Source organism: Choloepus didactylus, assembly GCF_015220235.1.
Source record: "Choloepus didactylus isolate mChoDid1 chromosome 25 unlocalized genomic scaffold, mChoDid1.pri SUPER_25_unloc1, whole genome shotgun sequence".
NCBI lineage: Eukaryota > Metazoa > Chordata > Mammalia > Pilosa > Megalonychidae > Choloepus > Choloepus didactylus.
In genome coordinates this window covers 5450214-5469673 of record NW_023637606.1, presented here as the reverse complement: position 1 = coordinate 5469673, position 19460 = coordinate 5450214, and the positions used below count along the sequence as shown (strand labels likewise).

The following is a 19460-nucleotide window of genomic DNA, read 5'->3' as shown; positions in this document are numbered from 1 at the left end:
ATGTAGACACCCTGATGAAGACAGTCACTGGCTCCACTTGACCACACCATGTGATTGAGTTCGTCATTCCCTCCATTTTCCAGATGCAGAAACTGAAGCTCAAAGAAGAAAAGTTAGTTCCCCCGAGGTCACCCAGCAAGAGGTGTTCAAGATGGGATTCAAAACCAGGTCCACTTGACTCCAGCCCTGTGCCTGTTTTACTTGGGGGACCAACTGTGTGTCTGTCTCCCAGAGCTATGGAACCTTCCCCAGCCCCCTTCATTCTCCCTCACTTCCATCTCCAAATGCCATAACAATGAAACCCAGTGTCTGAATTTCCTATGGCTGCTATAACAGATGAACATAACCTTAGTGGCTTTAAACAACACAAATGTATTATCTTACAGTCTGGAGGTCAGAAGTCCAAAATGGGTCTCACAATCGAGGTACTGGCAGGGCTAGCTCCTTCCGGGGGCTCTAGGGGAGAATCCGTTCCTTGCCTTTTCTAGCTTCTAGAAGCCACCTGTATTCCTTGGCTTGTGGCCCCTTCCTCCATTGTCAAAGCCAGTCATGGCTGGTGGAATCTTTTATACATCACATTCTCCTGACACTAAGTCTTCTGCCTCCCTCCTCCCGATTCCAAGAACTGGTATGATTACTCTGAGCCCACCTGGCTAATCCAGAATAATCTCCCCATCTCCCCAGCAACTGATTTGCAACCTTAATTCCATCTGCAAACTTAGTTCCCTCTTGCCAGGTAACATAACATAGCCACAGGTTTTGGAGGAGATCAGGATGTCCTTACAGGGGAGGATGTCACTCTGCCTACCACACCCAGTGAGGTCACAAGGGACTCTGTGAGCTCATTGACCTCTGGGACCCAAATTTCAAGGCACCCCTCCCACTGGCCACTCCCACGTGGTGGCTGGATAGAGAGGTGTCTCCCCCGGGATTTGAGTCCAGGAATCCTGGCCCTTCAGGCTCCATGGGAGCCCACCCGCAGGAACCTCAGAAGCCTTGTTCCAGGGTCCAGACCCTGTTCAAGAAGATAAAGATCTTACTCAGCAAAGCCCTGCCCCCACCCCCACCCCCACCCCCCTTCCGGAACTCGGGTTGTGCACACGTCTATGGGTATGTGTTTGGGCATGTGCATGGAAACGACCCCAAGCATCATTCATCACAGCAGGTGAGTTGGGGAAGAGGCTCTTGGCATGGTCCTCTCCCATCCAAGCAGGCCTGGAAGTCCACCCGCAAGCAGCTGGGGCCAGGGTGGGCCTCTTGCCCAGGAGGGTGTCTGACAGAAGGAGCTGAGGGCTGACTGAGAATGGGTGGGTGCTGGGTCTTCCCTGCAGGTGCTGGACACGGGAGAGCAGCTGATGGTCCCCGTGGATGTCCTGGAAATGGATAATGAGGGGACCTGGTGGAAGTTTCTGCTCTCGGGGGCTGTGGCTGGGGCCGTGTCTCGCACAGGCACAGCCCCTCTGGACCGAGCCAAGGTGTACATGCAGGTGTGTGTGAGGGGGGTGGGGTGGGGTACAGCCCTGCAGCCACTGAAGTCAGCATGGGGTAGGGATGGATGGTGATATGGAGATGGAGTTCAGGATGGGGATGGGGATGTGACTGGAAATAGGTATGAAGGTGGCATTGGAACAACAGTTGGAGTTGGAAAGGAGACTGAATGGAGATGGGGACGGGGCTTGGGGTTGGGGATTGTACAAGGTGGTGTTGAGACTGGAGCTATGGATGACATTGAAGCTGATGTGGATGGGGCTTGGAGTTCAGCTGGGGAAGGATATGAGAGAATGGTTCCAGAGACAGGACTTAGCACTAGGCAAGGCTTGGGACGAGGGGTCAGGGAATTGGGGATGGGGTCTTTTGAATGGGTTTGAAGACAAAATAGGACTGGAGAGGAGAAAGAGATGAGGGATGAGATGGGAATGTGGGCAGAGTTGGTTCTGGGTTGAGAAAAGTCACAGGATTGGATTAGATGAGTCTATGAATAGACAGGGAAAAGAGTTGGGAATGGGATAGAGATAGGGTTGGAGTTGGGATAGCTGGGGACAGGATGGGTTGAGATAGGGATGGAGATGGCTCCATCCTCACAGGGCCAGGGTCCTCTCTAACCCCAGGTCTACTCCTCCAAGACCAACCTCATGAACCTACTGGGGGGTCTACGGAGCATGGTCCAGGAAGGGGGCTTCCACTCCCTATGGCGGGGGAATGGTATCAATGTACTCAAGATTGCCCCCGAGTATGCCGTCAAGTTCTCCATCTTTGAGCAGGTAGGGGATGGTCTGCGTTCCCAGTCCCACCCTCAAGCCCAAACCCCTCTTGTTTTTAGTTTCTTAGCTGCTAAAACAAATACCATACAATGGGTTGGCTTAGCAACAGGAATTCATTGGCTCAAGGTTTCAGAGGATAGCAGGCTTGTTTCCTCCTGGGGTGGGTATCTTCTGGCTGGCAGGCATTCTTAGGGTTCCTTGGCTTTTCGATCACATGGCAATGCACGTGGTGGCATCTTCCTTCTCTTTTGAGTTCAATTGACTCCCAGCTTCTGACTGCTCCCCATGGCTGCTTCTTCTCTGTCCAATCTCCTTTTCTTGTAAGGATTTCAACCATATTGGATGAAGGTCCACCTCATTCAGTTTGAGCCCTTCTTAACTCATAACATCTTCAAAGGTCCTATTTACAAAAGGGTTCACATCTATAGGATGAGGGGTTGGGACCTGAACATGCCTTTTCAGATAGGAAAATGGTTAGCTTCTTTCTCACACCCCTCTCTCCTGCCCCAGTGCAAGAATTATTTCTGCAGTGAAAATGGCTCCCCACCCTTCCAGGAACGCCTTCTTGCTGGTTCCCTCGCTGTCGCCATCTCCCAGACACTCATCAACCCTATGGAGGTGAGAGAGCACTTGCCCCGCAGATGATGAAACAAGATGAAAATGTGATCACAGCTTCCATCCATCAACCTTCAACCACCCACTGTATACCAGGCACTGTACTGAACAATTTGCATGCACACCCTCATTTGACCCTCCCAGGAATCCCATGAGCCTGTTATTATGTCCATTTTTCAGACTTGGAAACTGAGGCATTTTATTAATTAGGATGGGTAGACAGACCCAAAACCAAGTGGCTCAATACCAGAGAAGTTTCTTGCTCAGGTCAAGGGCAATGTTAAGTTCTTTGCCACAAAATTATTCAAGGACCCAGGCTCCTTGCATCACGTGTTTCTGCTGTCACCAAGATCAGGCCCTCTGTCTGTTTTGCCAATAAAGTTTTATTGGAGCACACCATGATCATTCATTTACGTACAGTCTGTGGCTGCATTCGCACTATAATGAGAGTTGAACAGTTGTGACAGAGACTGTACAGCCTGCAAAGCCTAAAATACATACTATCTGGCCATTTACAGAAAAAAATTATTGATTCCTGCCCTGGAATCTCATCATTGTCTGCAATGAGCAGGCAGAAGCCAAAGAGTATGGAGGCACCCAAGTGAGAGGTTTTATGGTCCAGTCCAGAAGTAGGTTACAGGACTTCCAATTGCATTTCATTGGCTAAAATGAGTCACATGGCCATACTCGAACTGCAAGGGAGGATGGGAAATGTAGTCCAGCTGGATGCCCAGAGAAAGGGCAGAATAGATTCATGTGGACACCTAGCACTCAACCACAGGTTCAGAGGGGTTAAATGACTTGCTCAAGGTTGCACAGGGAGAGATGAAGCTGAAATATGAGACCACCCAGTCCATATCGAAGGTCAGAGCCTAGGAACGAAGTAGTATTGCCTCCAAACACACACTTAACACAGTTCCTGGTAATACTAGGTGCAAAATAAATTCAGGTTAGGAATGGCTGGAAGTCCAAGTCTATGATCCCAGGTTCCTTTCCCAAGCAATCTGGTGGGTAACATATATCATCAACTGAAAGGGCCATCTAGTGGTATCTAGACTGCAGACACGATGTACTTGGTCCTACATGCCATTTAAAAAAAAAATAGGTTGCCAGATTTTTTGTCTTTTTAAAAAAATATTATATGAGATTCATACCAAACTTTTATTCCCGAGGATTATCCAGTTGTCTAAACACCATTGATGGACCACTGAAATGGTCCATCCTTTCCCTATAATGATCCCAGATGGCACCTCTGTAATTTACTAAATTCCTGTATATATTTGGGTCTATTTCTGGCCTCTCTCTTCTTGTTGAGTTGATGTCTGTTCACGCACTATTGTCTTCTGGAGGCTCGACAGCATGTTTTATCGTCCCCTTTCATTGTCCTTCTTCAATAGTTTCCCAATGTATTTTCATATGCTTATTGCCCCTGATGGACTTTAGAACCAACTTGTCTAATTAAGAAAGAAAAAAAAAAAAATAACGATTTTTTTTTTAGTGGGGTGGGGTTCTGAGCCATCTTACCCCCCCCCAACTCTCCCCAGGTGCTGAAGACGCGGCTGACCTTGCGCTGGACGGGCCAGTACGAGGGGCTGTTTGACTGCGCCAGGCAGATCCTGGAACGGGAGGGCACTCGCGCCCTTTACCGTGGCTACCTGCCCAACATGCTGGGTATCATCCCCTATGCCTGCACCGACCTGGCTGTCTATGAGGTGTGGATTCCACGGAAGGGGTGCTGGTGGGGGTGTGAAGGCTGGGGTCCAGGTTCATGGTAAGCTTTCTCCTGCCCCCCACTCCCCTCCTGCAGACACTCAAGTGCTTCTGGCTGAGGTTGGGCAGAGACATGGAGGACCCCAGCAGCATGGTCAGTCTGTCGTCCGTGACACTGTCCACGACCTGTGGCCAGATGGCGAGTTACCCGCTGACCCTGGTGCGCACGAGGATGCAAGCCCAAGGTCAGTCTGGCCCCAAAGGCCGCTCTGCTCCCTGCCCCTGTTCTCTGAATTTTCTCAGTCCCCAAAACTGGCTCCCATGTTTTCCATCTGATCCTGGTCACCTTCGCTGATGGCACCTAAACCCACCAAAACGTATGCTTACCCTCACCTCTGATCGCAGCCCCTCGAATCAACCCTAAATATCAATAAAACCATCATTCATCCCCCAACAGACCCCAACAAGCTCTCCAAATGTGATCCAGGAGTCTCACCCCAAGAGAACCCCTTCTCCCCAATTACTTTCCAATTTCTCTAGACTGAAGTCCTTAAATAGCCCCCAAAGCCAAAATGGTTCCCAAACTTGCCTAACCCAATCCTCAGACTCCCGCAAAACTCATAACCATTCCCCCTGCTACTTTGAGAACTCTTCAAATAGGACCCACTACCCCTCTCTCCCATAGACTCTCAGTCCCTAAACCAATTCACAGACCTCAAAACTGCCCATGAGCCTGCCACCTGATCTTGAAAATGTCCCCAAACCACCCAAGCACACTCCAGATTCTCTAGCCAATCTCAGACATTCTCTCTGAAATAAGCCACCATGTTTTCTAAGCGGTTCCCTAAAATGAATCTGGAAAACTCCTTCCCAAATTGATCCATTCCTCCCCCACCCCCACCCCAAACTGACCAATTTCCTCCTAAAACTTTCCAAACTCCTTTCCAGCTGACCCCCCTGACTTCACCCCTACCCCCTACCCCCCAACCCCTGTAAAAATCCAGCCTCCAGGAGGCCGGGTCTCTCCTGGTCGAGGATCTGAGCTTATCCTGCTCCCGCAGACACCGTGGAGGGCTCGAATCCCACCATGCGCGGCGTCTTCCGGCGGATCCTCGCCCAGCAGGGCTTGCCGGGGCTGTACCGAGGCATCTCCCCCACATTACTGAAGGTGTTGCCAGCAGGTGGCATCAGCTATGTGGTGTACGAAGCCATGAAGAAAACCCTGGGTGTATCAGCAATGAGCTAAGGGACATGGCCTGGGCAGAAACAGGAGAATGGGTGTCCTCTGGCCCCAAACAAGCCCTCCAGGCTCAGGACCTGGGGCAGTTTTTGGAAGGAGGAGACAGGCTGAGGGCCTGGGTCAGAAGATTCCAGGGGTGCCCCTTCCCCAGGGTGTAGCCCGAGACTGGAGTTTGGACTCCAGCCTGACTCCTCGAGGCTAGTCCTGGCTCCAAGGGAAAATGGTGACTCTGCAAACAATCGGGAATAAAGGAATGATTTCTGCTGGGTGTGTCTGGGATATCTGGGTCCAGGAGGGGAACTGGGGGCCTGGGATACACCCGGGTAGAGGAGGGGAACTGGGATCCTAGAATAAACCTGGGTGCAGGAGAGGAGCAGGGTCCTTGGGTCCCTGGATCCTGAAGGGTAATTGGGGGCCTGGATGATGCTTAGGTCCTGGAGAGAAGTTGAGGGCCTGGCTTAGGAGTTTGGAGCTCCCATTCGGGGGGCCCTACAGGAAGAGGGGTGGTGGTGGTGTGGGGGGTACTGGGGCGGGGATCCCTCTGTCCTTGGAAGGACTGACAGCTCTTGGACCCCTGAGCTTTAAAAAGGAAGTGAGAGGTCAGGAGGCGTCCCGGGGATCCCCAGATTTCCTCCCGCCGTTGGGCCATCCCACCCCACCCTCCCCGGAAGCCCCCGAACGCCAAGGCCTCAAGCAGGCCACGTGCCGGGCTTGCCCAGCAAGGCCCCTGGGACGCGAACCTAGACGTCAGGCCAGAATTCGGGCATCCCGTGACCATTGCCCACGTCGGCTGCCATTCACGTCGTTTTCGGCTAATCCCGACCAGCAGCCCGGGGGCCGGCTCCGCCCCCACGCAGCTGGGTTCTCACTGGCTCCCACCAAAACTGGGCTCCTTTATTTTTCCCATTGCCACTGGTCCAGAGTGGTGTCAGTCACCTAGGGCCCGCCCCCGCCGCTCAGCCATTGGTTTGGTTAGGAAGTCCGGGCTAGAAAAGGATTCTGGTTAACGGGGAAAGTAATCAAGCCCAATCAGGCTCATCACCCAGAGCTCGTCGGGGATTGGGTTAAATCGACTGGCAATCTATACAAGAACCGCCTCCCACGCATGTTCATTGGCTTGCGTGCACGATCATCACAGCCAGTGCCCGCCCTACCTATTCAAAGGGGCCTTTCGTTCGGCCCATCCTTCCAGTCTACTGGACTCTTCGGGGGCCTTCAATCTGGCCCCAAAGGCGCTCCGCGGTTCTGGAACTCCCGCTTCATTGGGCCTACCGCTCTCCCGAATCGCCTGGATTTGCCCGCCCAGAGCCGGGGGCCCACAACCCATTGCTTCCGACAGCTGTCGGTCACGCGGGGCCTCCCGCCTACTGCCTTTCGCGGCAATCCGATTGGCCGCTCGCCTCCAGAGCCCACGATTGGTATCCCGGCCGCGGCGGCCGCTTCCCATTGGCCAGGCACCGCCGTCCCTCACGGCGGGCAACGGGAGGGGGCGTCCCCTTCCCCCCTCGTCGTCTTCCCAGCCGCTGGGTTCCCAGAGTGCTCCGCGGCGGTGTGGAGCGAGGCCTTGTTCCCGCGTTGAGGCCGGCCCGCCGCCTCCTCAGCTTCAGCCTCCGCGCCAGGCCCGGCCCCGCCGCGCCATGTCGGACTACAGCACGGGAGGACCCCCAGCCCGGGCCGCCGCCGCCCGCTGGCGGGGGCTGGGGGTTCCGGGGGCGCCGGGGGAGGCCCTCCGCCGGGACCCGCCGGGCGCGGGGGACCGGGGCGGCGGCCGGCACCCGGCGGCGGCGGCCGGGCGGGGGGTCGGCAGGGGGGCCCTCGCAGCCGCCCGGCGGGGGCGGCCCGGGGATCCGCAAAGACGCCTTCGCCGACGCCGTGCAGCGGGCCCGCCAGGTGAGGAGGCCGCGGGCCTGAGGGGCGCGCGCGGGCGGGGGAGGGGGCGGGGGTCACGTGCGCGCGCGCGGGGTCGCGGGGGAGGGGGTCGGGGGCCGCTGCAGGGTCACGTGGGGCGGCAAGAGGGGGCGGCCGGCCGGCTCTCGGCCCCTAGAGTGGGCTCCCTCGCGGGTGCGACCCCGGCAGGGGCAGGGGTGTCCAGGAGGTCCCCGAGAGCGGCCGGGAATATACAGGAACCCCGGAGCTTGGGGACCCACTTTGGGACCCTCTTTGGTGTCCTGGAAGCCAAAGGGTCTTGCTTGCCCTCCCCCGACATCAGGACTCTGGGCTGTTTGCCCCCAACCCAATCCCTTTTCTGCCCCATCCCTGGAAAGAAAAAATTGGGGTTGGGTAGGGATGGTGGCGTTGGTGGCTGAAAGTCCTTCCTCTTGAGTCTGAAAAGCGGAGAGGGGATCCTTTTTCTGCCAAAAGTGGCCAAGATTTAGGTGAAATGGGGAAAGTGGGTTTAAGGACTTTTCTGCTGGATGTTTTGGGTGGTTTGAAAGCTGTTGTCTCTTTGGGGGGAAGGGGGGAAGGTCCCAGATCAGTGTTTTGAGACACGGAGGTGTCTGTTACAAGCTGGTCATGACTGACCTCCCCAGCTCCATTCCCGGGGTAGAACTGGAGGACTTTGCCGCCCTTTCAGGAAGCAGACGGAGCTCAGGCCGAGATCGAGTGCCCCGGGGTTGTCCAAATGCCTCCAGGGCTCGACTGGCTCCTCCCAAGGTGGGAGGTCCCCTAGGTTAACGCCCGGCTTCTTGCCCAGGGTGGCCTGTGGCCGCCCCACCTCTGGAGTGGGGCAGGGTGCTAACGGGCCTTGGATCTGGGGTGCCCGTCGAACTGTTGTGCTTCTGAAGCAGCTTTAACTGCCCCTGTCTGTTTGGTGCTGTCTGTTGGGGTGCCTTAAGGCGTCCTCTGGGCATCCCAAGAGCCGTGGCTCAAGGTGAGTGTTAAAGGAAAAACGTGGATGAAGTGAAATGATAGATCCATAGCTCATGGTCTGTGTTTCTTTGGAAAATTTGTAGTATCCCACAAACAGGTCCTGCTCTTAAGTGTGCTGGATTGGGGTTTACTTGAAGTTGTTTTCAATGCATATAATATATGTTCCAAAAGGGGCTTTCGTTTTGGCCCAGGTGAGGATTTCAGATGTCTTGGAGTACAAATGTCCCTAGCATTTGTTAAATAAATTCAAAGATGCTGAGGGTGAGGGAGATAAAGGCAAGTCATGTACTCTTTGGCATTGCAGAAGAATCATACTTTCTCGTTCTCTGTACTGGGGCTGCTCCGGTGAGGGATGGAAATATCTGGAAGCTCCCCTTCATAGAGATGACCTGTGGACCCTCCCTTTCACACCCCACCCCCCCGAGTCGAGTCAGTGTGGATAAGTTGGACCACAGACAGAATTTAGGTACAGCTCCCACTGATAACAGGAGAAAGGGAGTTTTGAAATTCCTGGATGTCTCTTGAACCTTGAAGCCTTGGGTGAAAGCTCCTGGGATGTCTTGATCAACAGGCTGTTCCCTAAGTCAGCAGGTGGAGCTTCTGTCAGGCCAGCCAGCGGGGCTGACGGGTTTCCTAAATGGTAGATGTTCATGAGGTGACCTGCGTGCTGAGGAGGGTTGCTTCTGGTGGTGGTTCTGCTATACTTAATTACTTTATTTCTAGATTGCAGCCAAAATTGGAGGTGATGCTGCTACGACAGTGAATAACAGCACTCCTGATTTTGGGTTTGGGGGCCAAAAGAGACAATTGGAAGATGGAGGTAACCACCTGCTGCTGCTGTTAGCTTGGGAAGAGGGGTAGGGGGTAGAGAGTGAGGTGTCTTTGAGTGTGGTTCAGAGTGGGGGGAAAAAAACAATCACTCCTGCTGCTGTTTGGTCTTTTAAAACCTCAGCAGTCCCAGCTTTGTTAATTCTTTTTGTTCGGTTCAGCCATCCTGAGGTATCAGGTGGCTGAGAGGCGGGCAGAGTGATTGTGACTGGGTCTGCTTGCAAGTTCCCAAGATCATTCCTTCCCTCCTGGTTGGCTGGGAGAACGTGGGTGGGTTCGTGGAGGCCTGATCTAAAGTTGGGCTGGCCCTGGCACATGCAGCATTGCCCTCGGTAGCCAAAGTGATCAATTCGGTGCAGACTCTGGCTTCTTTCATCCAGATCCCCCTGGATGAGACAGGTGTGGTCCCAAGCTGGAAGGCACGGTTGCCGCCTTCATTGTTCGCTTGTTATAAAGGGCTTTTTCACTCTGGGTGCTGGTGGCAGGGTTGATTGAGTCTGGTCCCGGCTCTGGGGTTGGTCTCCTCTTTGGTCTCTGTCTCAGCTCTGAGGTTGGGGGTGGGGGGAAGGGGGGATTGGTTGCCCAGGACATGTGGTACCAGCATCAGGGCCGAGGCAGCCGTGGGTGGGTAAGTGCCGCATCTGACATCCTCTCTCTTCGACAGACCAACCGGAGAGCAAGAAGCTGGCTGCCCAGGGAGACTGTAAGTCCACCGGGTGATGTTTGGGGTCTTCGGAGTCAGGAACTAGAAACTTGAGCAGGCGGCAGCTCTCTCTTCTGGGATTCTGGTTGTCCCTGCTTTTTAGGGGTCCCAGAAACCCCCTGAAATTGGGGCAGAAATGCTCTGTACATGTGCTTTTCTGAGGGACGGTGTTTATAGGGTCATTGAGGGCTGAGGAAGGTTTAGAGCCACCGTAACAAGTGCTTGGTGGCCCCTTTTGGGGGAAGGGTTTTCGGGTTCCCAGTGAGAAGCCAGCTTAGCCATCCCTTTGAATTTTTTCTTTGCAGCAATCAGTTCTCAACTTGGACCCATTCATCCTCCCCCGAGGTAAGATGTGATCTGGAAAGCATGCTGGTTGCCAGCTGTCTCTGTCCTTTCTTACTGAGTTGGGGAGTTTTTTTGCCTGGGGGCTGCACCATTCAGGGGCTGATGGCCCAGAGGGGACCGACAGGCTCAGGGAACTGCACTGATTTCTTGTATTCATGGTTATGTGGGGGAGAGGTTGTATCACTTAGGTGTCATGAGGGCAGGGTGCTCTCTACCCTGTTGCTTTCTCCATTGGGTTGGAGACACTCAGAAGCACAGGCATCTGTCTTCCTAGAAAAGGCTGGGTAGGGGCTTGAATTTTCTATCTGTTTTCTGCAAATCCTTTTCCACTGAGGATTGGTTGAGCCTGGGAGTCTTCTCCACATTTTTGCCACCCCAGATAGACTTGGATGAATCTGACATAGAATTGTTGATGAAGGACCCCTTTTTGTTTCTCCTTTTTAAAATGGGCCAATAATTTTGTAAACAACGAGAAAATAGATTTACTAGAAAAATGAAATTAAAAAGACCCCAAACTGACCTTAGAGTCCACAGACATAGACTTACCATCAGTTGCTGTGAAAGTGTCTGGGTCCTGCTCTCGGCCTCTGAGTCAGTGGAATGGCCCTGGTCCACGGACCACACTGACCTGGAGTGACCCTCACGTGGCACAGCCGGGGAACCAGGTCGAGTGACCTGCTGTGGAGAAAGGGAGCCCTGTGCAGTTGTTGAACTCCGCTGCAGCCTTTGGGGTCTTGGCCCCCCGGTTCAGGAAGCAGGTCCGAGGCCAGATGCATCAAAGGCCTGCCTCCCCAGGGCAGGGACTGTGGCTCTGGGGGGCCAGGCCCTTTCCTCCAGGAGACCCTGTAAGTCTCTCATCTCCTTCCGCTTTTCTACTCGAGATTGACTCTGTTTCTCTTTGCAGGACGTCAATGACAGAAGAGTACAGGGTCCCTGATGGCATGGTGGGACTGAGTGAGTGTGGTTTGGTGGGCCATTTGCCCTCACCCTGGTCAGGGACACCCGGCATCTCCCATCCTCAGGGACAGTGTCCTGTGAGCTCCTGCCAGCCCAGAAACATTTGTTCTGAAAGGGCCTCTTGTGTGCTGCTCCTGTTGGTCACTCCTGTGTCCTCTCTGGACAGGTGCACAGTGGAGCTCCCAGAATAACTATGGTCGTCCTTGATATGAGTAGCGCTGGGGACCCCTGCCACAAGCCTCTGAGATGTAGGATCCCTCCGTCATCTGCTTTTCTCTTTTTCTCCCCCTAGTCATTGGCAGAGGAGGCGAACAAATTAACAAAATCCAGCAGGATTCAGGCTGCAAAGTACAGATTTCTCCAGGTACAGGGGAACTGGGTTCATGCCACAACGGGCTAGGAGGTGGGGCTTGAATTTGGCTGTTTGTGCTTCTCTTTACTCAACTCCTGCAGTGACTGTATAGAGGTGAAATGAGCTGCTTTTTATTGAGTGCTTATTGTGTACCTGATTTGGTGCAGTATCTCAACTAGTACAGTTTGTGAGGCGTAGCTATGACTACCTTTTTTACTCATTTATTTTATTTTACAGTGTGGGGGGTGGGGACTGAGGTGGAAGCTCTCTAGAACTGAATGCAGGGAGCCTCATCCCAGATACTGTGCTCTGAACCCTTTATTGCCATCTAAATTAAATACCTTGTGGAAAACAAGCGGAAAGAGGTAAAGCAGGCTGCGGTATCAGGGAATAGTAACAGCTTTGAGGTCAGGCTTGGCTTTAAATCCCAACTTTGTTTGGTTGCACATCTCAGACAAGTTGCTGGCCTCTCTGAACCTTAGATTCCTGAGCTGCAAAGTGCCTACTTTGCAGCTGGTTCTTGAGGATTCACTCTAGTAAGGGTGACGTTCCTCAACTATAGAGGATGTCCTTACGCTCAGTGGTAGTGGGGGCACAGAGCTCAGCCGTTTGACCTTCTGGCTTCTGCCTCTCCTTCCACCCCTCTTTTTCCCTAAAAAATGTGCCCCCCTTACTGGATTTTAAGGCCTCAGCCTTGCATAGCGTAACCTTCCAGGTGTTTGGGGAGGTACATTGATTTGCCATAGGTCATTCTCACGGGTTTCCTCACCTCCATGGAGGGCCTCACTAGTGTCCGCAGACCAGGGTGGCATTGACCCTTTCTGCTCTTCTCTCCAGATAGTGGCGGCCTCCCAGAGCGTAGCGTGTCCTTGACCGGAGCCCCAGAATCTGTGCAGTAAGTTTCTCTGTCTGGTCCTGCCTTTGTGAAGGGATGGATAGAAGCCTTATCCCCAGGCTTTTGGGTCTTATCCCTTTGAGGGCATGCCATGTCCCTCAGTGCCTGACTGTATTGACATGTCAGTTTCCCAGGATCCTGAGACCTGGGAGGCCTCTAAGACTGACTAGCCCCAGCAGGGACTGGACCCTCTTTTGAGTCATCTGTCAGAAGATACCCGTATCGGGGTCACCTTTTTCCCTTTGGGTGGGGTCACTGGACCAGTACTCTTTCAAGTGGTGGCCCTGTGTTCTTCCCCTTCCCAGGAAAGCAAAGATGATGCTGGATGACATCGTCTCTCGGGGTCGTGGTGGCCCTCCAGGACAGTTCCATGACAATGCCAACGGGGGTCAGAATGGCACAGTGCAGGAGATCATGATCCCCGCGGGCAAAGCCGGCCTGGTCATTGGCAAAGGCGGGGAGACAATTAAGCAGCTGCAGGTGAGGGGGTGGGACAGGGTAGAGGGCTCCTCCCAGCCCAAGAACGTTTCCTTCTTGTGTCTGCACACAAACGCAGCCGCACGTGCACGCACCTGCATAGCGGCTTCTTTGCCAGCATCTTTCATCTTTCCGATCACGACTGCCCCCTGCCTTTGTTGCCCCCAAAACTTGCTTGAAAGTTCAGCACTAACAGTTAATCTTGGTTGTAAAGGAACGAGCTGGAGTGAAGATGATTTTAATTCAAGATGGTTCCCAGAATACAAATGTGGACAAACCTCTTCGGATTATCGGAGATCCTTATAAAGTGCAGGTGAGTAGCACCCTGAGGCAGGAGGTGATTTGAGAGAAGGTTGGGCCTGCAGGTGGCCTTGGGGCCTGTACTGCCAGGAGTAAAGGGAGATGGTTTTCAAGAGCACTGGTTCCAAAGTCAACCCGGGATTCCTGTTCTCACGCTGAACTACATCCCTGCTGCTCGTACTTGAGCAAGTGGCCTGCACTCTCTAGCCTTCTGTTTTCTTATCTAGAAAGTGGGGTTGTTGGCAGCTCAGGTTCAGCAGGCACAGTGCTTAGGAGCTCAGTGTGGTGCTCTGTTGGCCTCAGCCAAAGCCTGTGGGGGTGCTGCCGGGGGTGGGGTGGGCCCATACAGACCTTGCCCGCATATGTTTGCAGCAAGCCTGCGAGATGGTGATGGATATCCTCCGGGAGCGTGACCAGGGTGGCTTCGGGGACCGGAATGAATACGGATCCCGGATTGGTGGGGGCATTGATGTGAGTGCGGGTCCTCCCTGGGGTGGGTGGAGGGCATGGGGTGGGAGGTGGTCCCTTTCCTCATGGCCAGTGGGCAGCACAGCTGTGAGGATGGAGCCAGGGCTGACCCAGTGGCTCCCTCCTCCCTCAGGTGCCAGTGCCCAGGCATTCTGTTGGGGTGGTTATAGGCCGGAGCGGGGAGATGATCAAGAAGATCCAGAACGATGCAGGCGTGCGGATACAGTTCAAACAAGGTCAGGGGCCTTGCCTGAAGGGGGTTGGCCGGGCTCATCCCCTGCTGCTCACCCATCACTTGGCCAGCCATCAGAGCATGCCTTGTCTCCTCCTCCTTCCCTCTGACAACTGCTTGAGAGATTCGGTGGCTTGGGATCTTTCTAAATCTACCAGGATTTGTTTTGCTCTCCCCATCACTCTTGCCCTTCTTTTTTCCCCAGCAAACAGCTCATCCTGATGGGGCAGGCTGGACACCTGTGGGCTGGATCAGCTCACTACTCCAGTGCTGGGCTCTCACCAGCTTCACTCAGTCTGCAGGGAGGAGGGACCCCCTTTATTCAGAGATGTGTTACTGTCATTCTTGGTTCTGTACAATCCTATCAGCTAGTTCTGCTGATGCCAAATGCAGCAGCCTTCAGTGCCACCCTCCTTTAGCCAGTCAGTTACCTTCTGTACAAACGTGGGCCGCCTCCTTTCCGGCTCTTCGGTGAATTGAGTGCAGTACTTTGAGCCTGAGATTTCATACCCCTTGGTTGGCACAGCGTCTGCCCTGCGGAAGCAGTGTTAGAGGGGGTTGGAGTTTTGCTTCCTTGTTTTTTAAATCAGTCTCTGCTCTCTTGGTGCGTCTCAGATGACGGGACGGGTCCTGAGAAGATAGCTCACATAATGGGACCCCCAGACAGATGTGAGCATGCAGCCCGGATCATCAATGACCTTCTCCAGAGCCTCAGGGTAGGTGGCATTGGGCCCACTGAGGAGGTTTGGTGGGGGAGGGAGGGTCCGGCCATTAGCGGAGGGCTGGCCTGGCCCTCTGGCCCTCCAGGGGAGTCCCTGTGTTCACCCTCTGTCTCCTTGCCTTGCAGAGTGGTCCTCCAGGCCCTCCAGGAGGCCCTGGCATGCCCCCAGGGGGGCGAGGCCGGGGCAGAGGCCAAGGCAACTGGGGCCCACCTGGCGGGGAGATGACATTCTCCATCCCCACCCACAAGTGTGGGCTGGTCATCGGGCGAGGTGTGTGCAGCCTGCTCCCCACTGCATCCCTCCCCACCCCACCCCATCCCTGCCTTCCCTTCACTGCCTGTCACTTCTGCAGGTGGCGAGAACGTGAAAGCCATAAACCAGCAGACAGGCGCCTTTGTTGAGATTTCACGGCAGCTGCCACCCAACGGGGACCCCAACTTCAAATTGTTCATCATCCGAGGCTCACCCCAGCAGATCGACCACGCCAAGCAGCTCATCGAGGAGAAGATTGAGGTGGGCTTGGGGAGGGGTGCTGGGGGGCTCGGGTCCACGCTTCTGTCTTTTCCCCACCCCCACTTACCTTGAACTTGTTCTCCTTCCCTCCAGGGTCCTCTCTGCCCAGTTGGACCAGGTCCAGGGGGACCAGGCCCCGCTGGCCCAATGGGGCCCTTCAACCCTGGGCCCTTCAATCAGGGGCCACCAGGGGCCCCCCCTCAGTGAGTATCCCCTCAGCTCCTGGGACTTGGGACATGGTGGCAGAGTGATAGAAGTACAGAGAGGCCCAGCCCCACCTCTCACCTGAAACGCTGTCCTGTCTGGTCTCCTGTTTTTACTGGCACCGCTAATAAACACCTCTTAGTTGTTACCTTTAATTACTCCTCCAAAGACATACACGCACACACCATATGGAGATGTCAGTTTTGGGAATTTCGAGCTCATGCAGTCCTCGCCCTTTGCATTGCGAGTTGTCTTGGGCCATTCCCTAGACAAGCTGAGCCTGGTGATCTGGGCCTCTGGCTACTCCTGCCTGCCCCCGTCCGTGCCCCCGCGGTGTACAGGGTCAGCCGTTAAGAGTCCCCAAACTCAGTTATTCCCTCCTCTTTCTCACTCTGCAGTGCTGGGGGCCCCCCTCCTCACCAGTACCCACCCCAGGGCTGGGGCAATACCTATCCCCAGTGGCAACCACCTGCTCCTCATGACCCAAGTGAGTAATGGGCTGCCCGGGTGAGGAGGGGTCCTGGGTCCTCATGTGGGGAGGGTGGGCCTCACACCTGGATACCCCTGAGCCCTTCCTCCTCTCCTTCCCACAGGTAAAGCAGCCGCGGCAGCGGCCGACCCCAACGCGGCCTGGGCTGCCTACTACTCGCACTACTACCAGCAGCCCCCAGGCCCTGTGCCGGGCCCCGCGCCGGCCCCCGCAGCGCCGCCCACTCAGGGCGAGCCCCCTCAGCCCCCACCCACCGGACAGTCGGACTACACCAAGGCCTGGGAGGAGTATTACAAGAAGATTGGTGAGTGTGGTACAGCCAGAGGGGGCAATCAGGTTCTGTCAGAAGGGGGCAAGGCAGGGCCATGCCGGGGCCAGCAAGCTGCCCTTTGACCTTCCTCCCCTGCCTCCCTGCAGGCCAGCAGCCCCAGCAGCCTGGAGCACCCCCACAGCAGGACTACACGAAAGCCTGGGAGGAGTACTACAAAAAGCAGGGTGAGCAGGCCAGGGCGGTGTGCGGCAGTGGGGGGGCACCCGTGGGCGGGCTGTGCCCCCGGCCCCACTTACGCACCTTTTGCTCCACCCCCAGCTCAAGTGGCCACTGGAGGGGGGCCGGGAGCGCCCCCAGGCTCCCAGCCGGACTACAGCGCTGCCTGGGCCGAATATTACAGGCAGCAGGCTGCTTACTACGGACAGACTCCCGGTCCTGGCGGCCCCCAGCCACCACCCACACAGCAGGGACAGCAGCAGGCAAGTGGGAATTGCCACCCTCCTCCTCCTCCTTTTTCCTTCCAACCCCCGGCCACCGTCCATCCTGCCTTAGTGGGTAGCGCCGGAAACCCCTTCCCCTGCGGGGTGTGTCCTTGATGCCTGCAGCGGGGGCCGTCTGGCCAGAGGTCTCCGGGAGTCCCCACGAGCCAGGGGACATGTGCGCTGGGTCCAGAGGTTTAACGAAGAGGCCTCCCTCCGCCGGCCTGCTTGTTCCTGTGTAACGCTGTCGTGATGTTGGGGGAGCACGAAAAAATAAAAGGTGGAACTTGTGAACTGGTGGGTAGTCCTGGGGTTGGGGGGGTTAGGCAAGTAGCTCAAATGTTGGTTGCTGTCCTGGCTGCCAACTCACTCTCTCAGAATCTGGCCACGTGGGAAAAAGAAGTATATTTTTTCTCCTCTGCATTACTTTCTTGGTTTTTGTTCTTTTTATTCTTTTGGTTTTAAACCCACGATATTTTCCCCCGTGTCCAAGTGACCGTGTGTTGCAGGCGGCCCCGGAGTGGGGTCAGCAATGGCTCAGCAGGGACAAGGGGAGCCTGCCAGGGGCTCGGCCCGGCCGACCCCACTCGCTGTGCTGTCTCTTCCGCTCGCGTCCGCCTCTGTCCTGGTCTTGTCTGTGAAGTGGGCATGACGATCATTGCCACCTTCCAACCTACCTCACAGGGGTGTTGTGGGGACACCGTGGTCTTTGGAAACTGTTTGTGTTGTGATGCGCCGGGAGCCGCCCGCCTTGAAGACAGAGGGCACCCCTTTCCCCCTCCAAACCCTGAGCGTGCTTCTCTCTTCCTCTGCAGTCCTGCTTCTCTCTTCCTCACTCCCGTGCCATTCTTTCTTCTCCATCAAAGAGCCTGACTCTTGACTTCAAGTCCCCTGAGCCCTTGCCTAGGCAGTCGATAGACTCATCCTTCCACTCTGAGTGAGCCGCAGCCCGGAGAGGGGCTTCCTTGCCCCCAGCCCCTCCTTTCCAAGCCCCCTCTAGTCCCCCACTCCCTCCCCTCCCACTAGTGACCAATTCCTATCTCTTCCCTCTCCACAGGCTCAATGAATCGAATGAATGTGAACCTCTTCATCTGTGAAAATCTTTATTTTTTTTTTTTCTTTTTGTTCTGTTTGGGGGCTTTTTTTTTTCCATTGGGTTTTGTTTTTGGTTTTTTTTTTTTTGGTTTGGCGAGAGAGCGATGGCTCTGGAGTTCACGGCCCCAGCGGGTCCTGCTCCGGGCTCTCGCGCTCTCGCTCCTTCTGTGTGTCTCACATGCTTTTTCTTTCAAAATTGGGATCCTTCATGTTGAGCCAGCCATAGAAGATAGCGAGAACTAAGTCTCTGCAAAAAAAGAGGCAGAGAGAAAACAAACAAAAAAAAACACACAGGAAAGCAAAACAAAACCTATGAAATTATATATATATATACATATATATATATAAATCTTTATACCCCCAGCCTTCCTGAAACTGCTTCTTTCAGGGTAACACAATTCATTTTCTCCCTGCCACCCTTGGCCCTTTTCTTGTTTTTAAAATAAACTTTGCAAAAGGAAAAAAAAAAAGTCACTCTTGCTATTTCTTTTTTTTAGTTAGAGTTGGAACATTCCTTGGACCAGGTGTTGGTATTGCAGGACCCTCGCCCGCCCCCAGCGGCCGAACCCCCTCCCCCGCCCCCCCATCTCTCTTCTCTCTGGCTCCTCCTTGCACCCTCCTAGCTCAGCTCCCCGCGGCCTCCCCCGTCTCTCTACTCCCAGGACTGGTCTGTCGTGTTTCATCTGTTCAGAGGAGACTGAAACTGAACACAAAATGAAAACAAAAAAAAATTGTATGGCAGTTTTTACTTTTTATCGCTCGTTTTTAACTTCACAAATAAATGATAACAAAACCTCCCCATGTCTGCTGGGTGCCGTCTGTCTGTCTCTCTCTGTCCATAGTTCTGAAGGAGATACTTGTTCTTTATAGATGTTGTAAACCTGATAATGGTGATTGGAAATTACAAGTTTTGTGGGTTTTTTCTTTCCCTTTTTTTTTTTTAAAGAAAAAAAAATATGAGAAAATGGTTTTCTGCAGGTACATTGTGCTTTCTTAATTTTTCTCCCTTTTGGTTAAATAAAGTGCTTTTTGTTTAAAAACTGCGTGCTGGCCGCAGTTTTGTTTGTAGGGGGAGGGGAACGAGGCTTAGCCAATGAAAATAGGGTCCAGTCCCCCAAATACTTTACTCTTCTGGTCGTTCTTTGCAGGAAAGGATAGAGGGCTGCACCCCAGCAGCACTGTCTTCCCCCCAGTTTTTCCCTCTGGGAACTCGGGAGTGAGGCAGCCAGGAGGACCCCCAGGGACAGGTGTTCCCATGGACGCAGCCTGCACCACAGCAAACCTAGTCACTGCCTCCCAGAGGCCATGTGGCCCGTTACCGGTCGGCTCTGGTCTATTTTCACACTTGCAGCCCTAAGGTGGGACCAGGGCCTGTTGGAGGAAATGGTGCCAGGTGTGATGCTTGGCGCCATGCCAGGGCCACCCGAGGCTG

At 54.5% G+C, this 19460-nt stretch overlaps 2 protein-coding genes across 2 annotated transcripts; both read left to right on the top strand.

Annotated features, from left to right (window-relative positions):
- Nucleotides 1-964: 964 nt before the first annotated feature.
- Nucleotides 965-6018, top strand: SLC25A41 (solute carrier family 25 member 41). The gene is made up of 7 exons (XM_037824038.1): nt 965-1165; nt 1332-1487; nt 2109-2261; nt 2772-2879; nt 4421-4588; nt 4684-4831; nt 5648-6018. Exons 1-7 carry the CDS (start codon nt 965-967, stop codon nt 5830-5832), a joined length of 1119 nt encoding a protein of 372 aa, XP_037679966.1. The 3' UTR covers nt 5833-6018.
- Nucleotides 6019-7463: 1445 nt separating this feature from the next.
- LOC119525360 (KH-type splicing regulatory protein) lies at nt 7464-18825 on the top strand. The gene is given in 23 exon segments (XM_037824037.1): nt 7464-7493; nt 7495-7524; nt 7526-7610; nt 7613-7716; nt 9421-9517; nt 10190-10228; nt 10534-10573; nt 11478-11527; nt 11823-11894; nt 12720-12777; nt 13083-13257; nt 13469-13567; nt 13927-14025; nt 14156-14258; nt 14870-14970; nt 15102-15246; nt 15329-15489; nt 15583-15692; nt 16092-16180; nt 16287-16487; nt 16601-16678; nt 16773-16933; nt 17991-18825. Coding segments are annotated over 23 exon segments (2136 nt in total). The 3' UTR covers nt 18000-18825.
- Nucleotides 18826-19460: the final 635 nt, after the last annotated feature.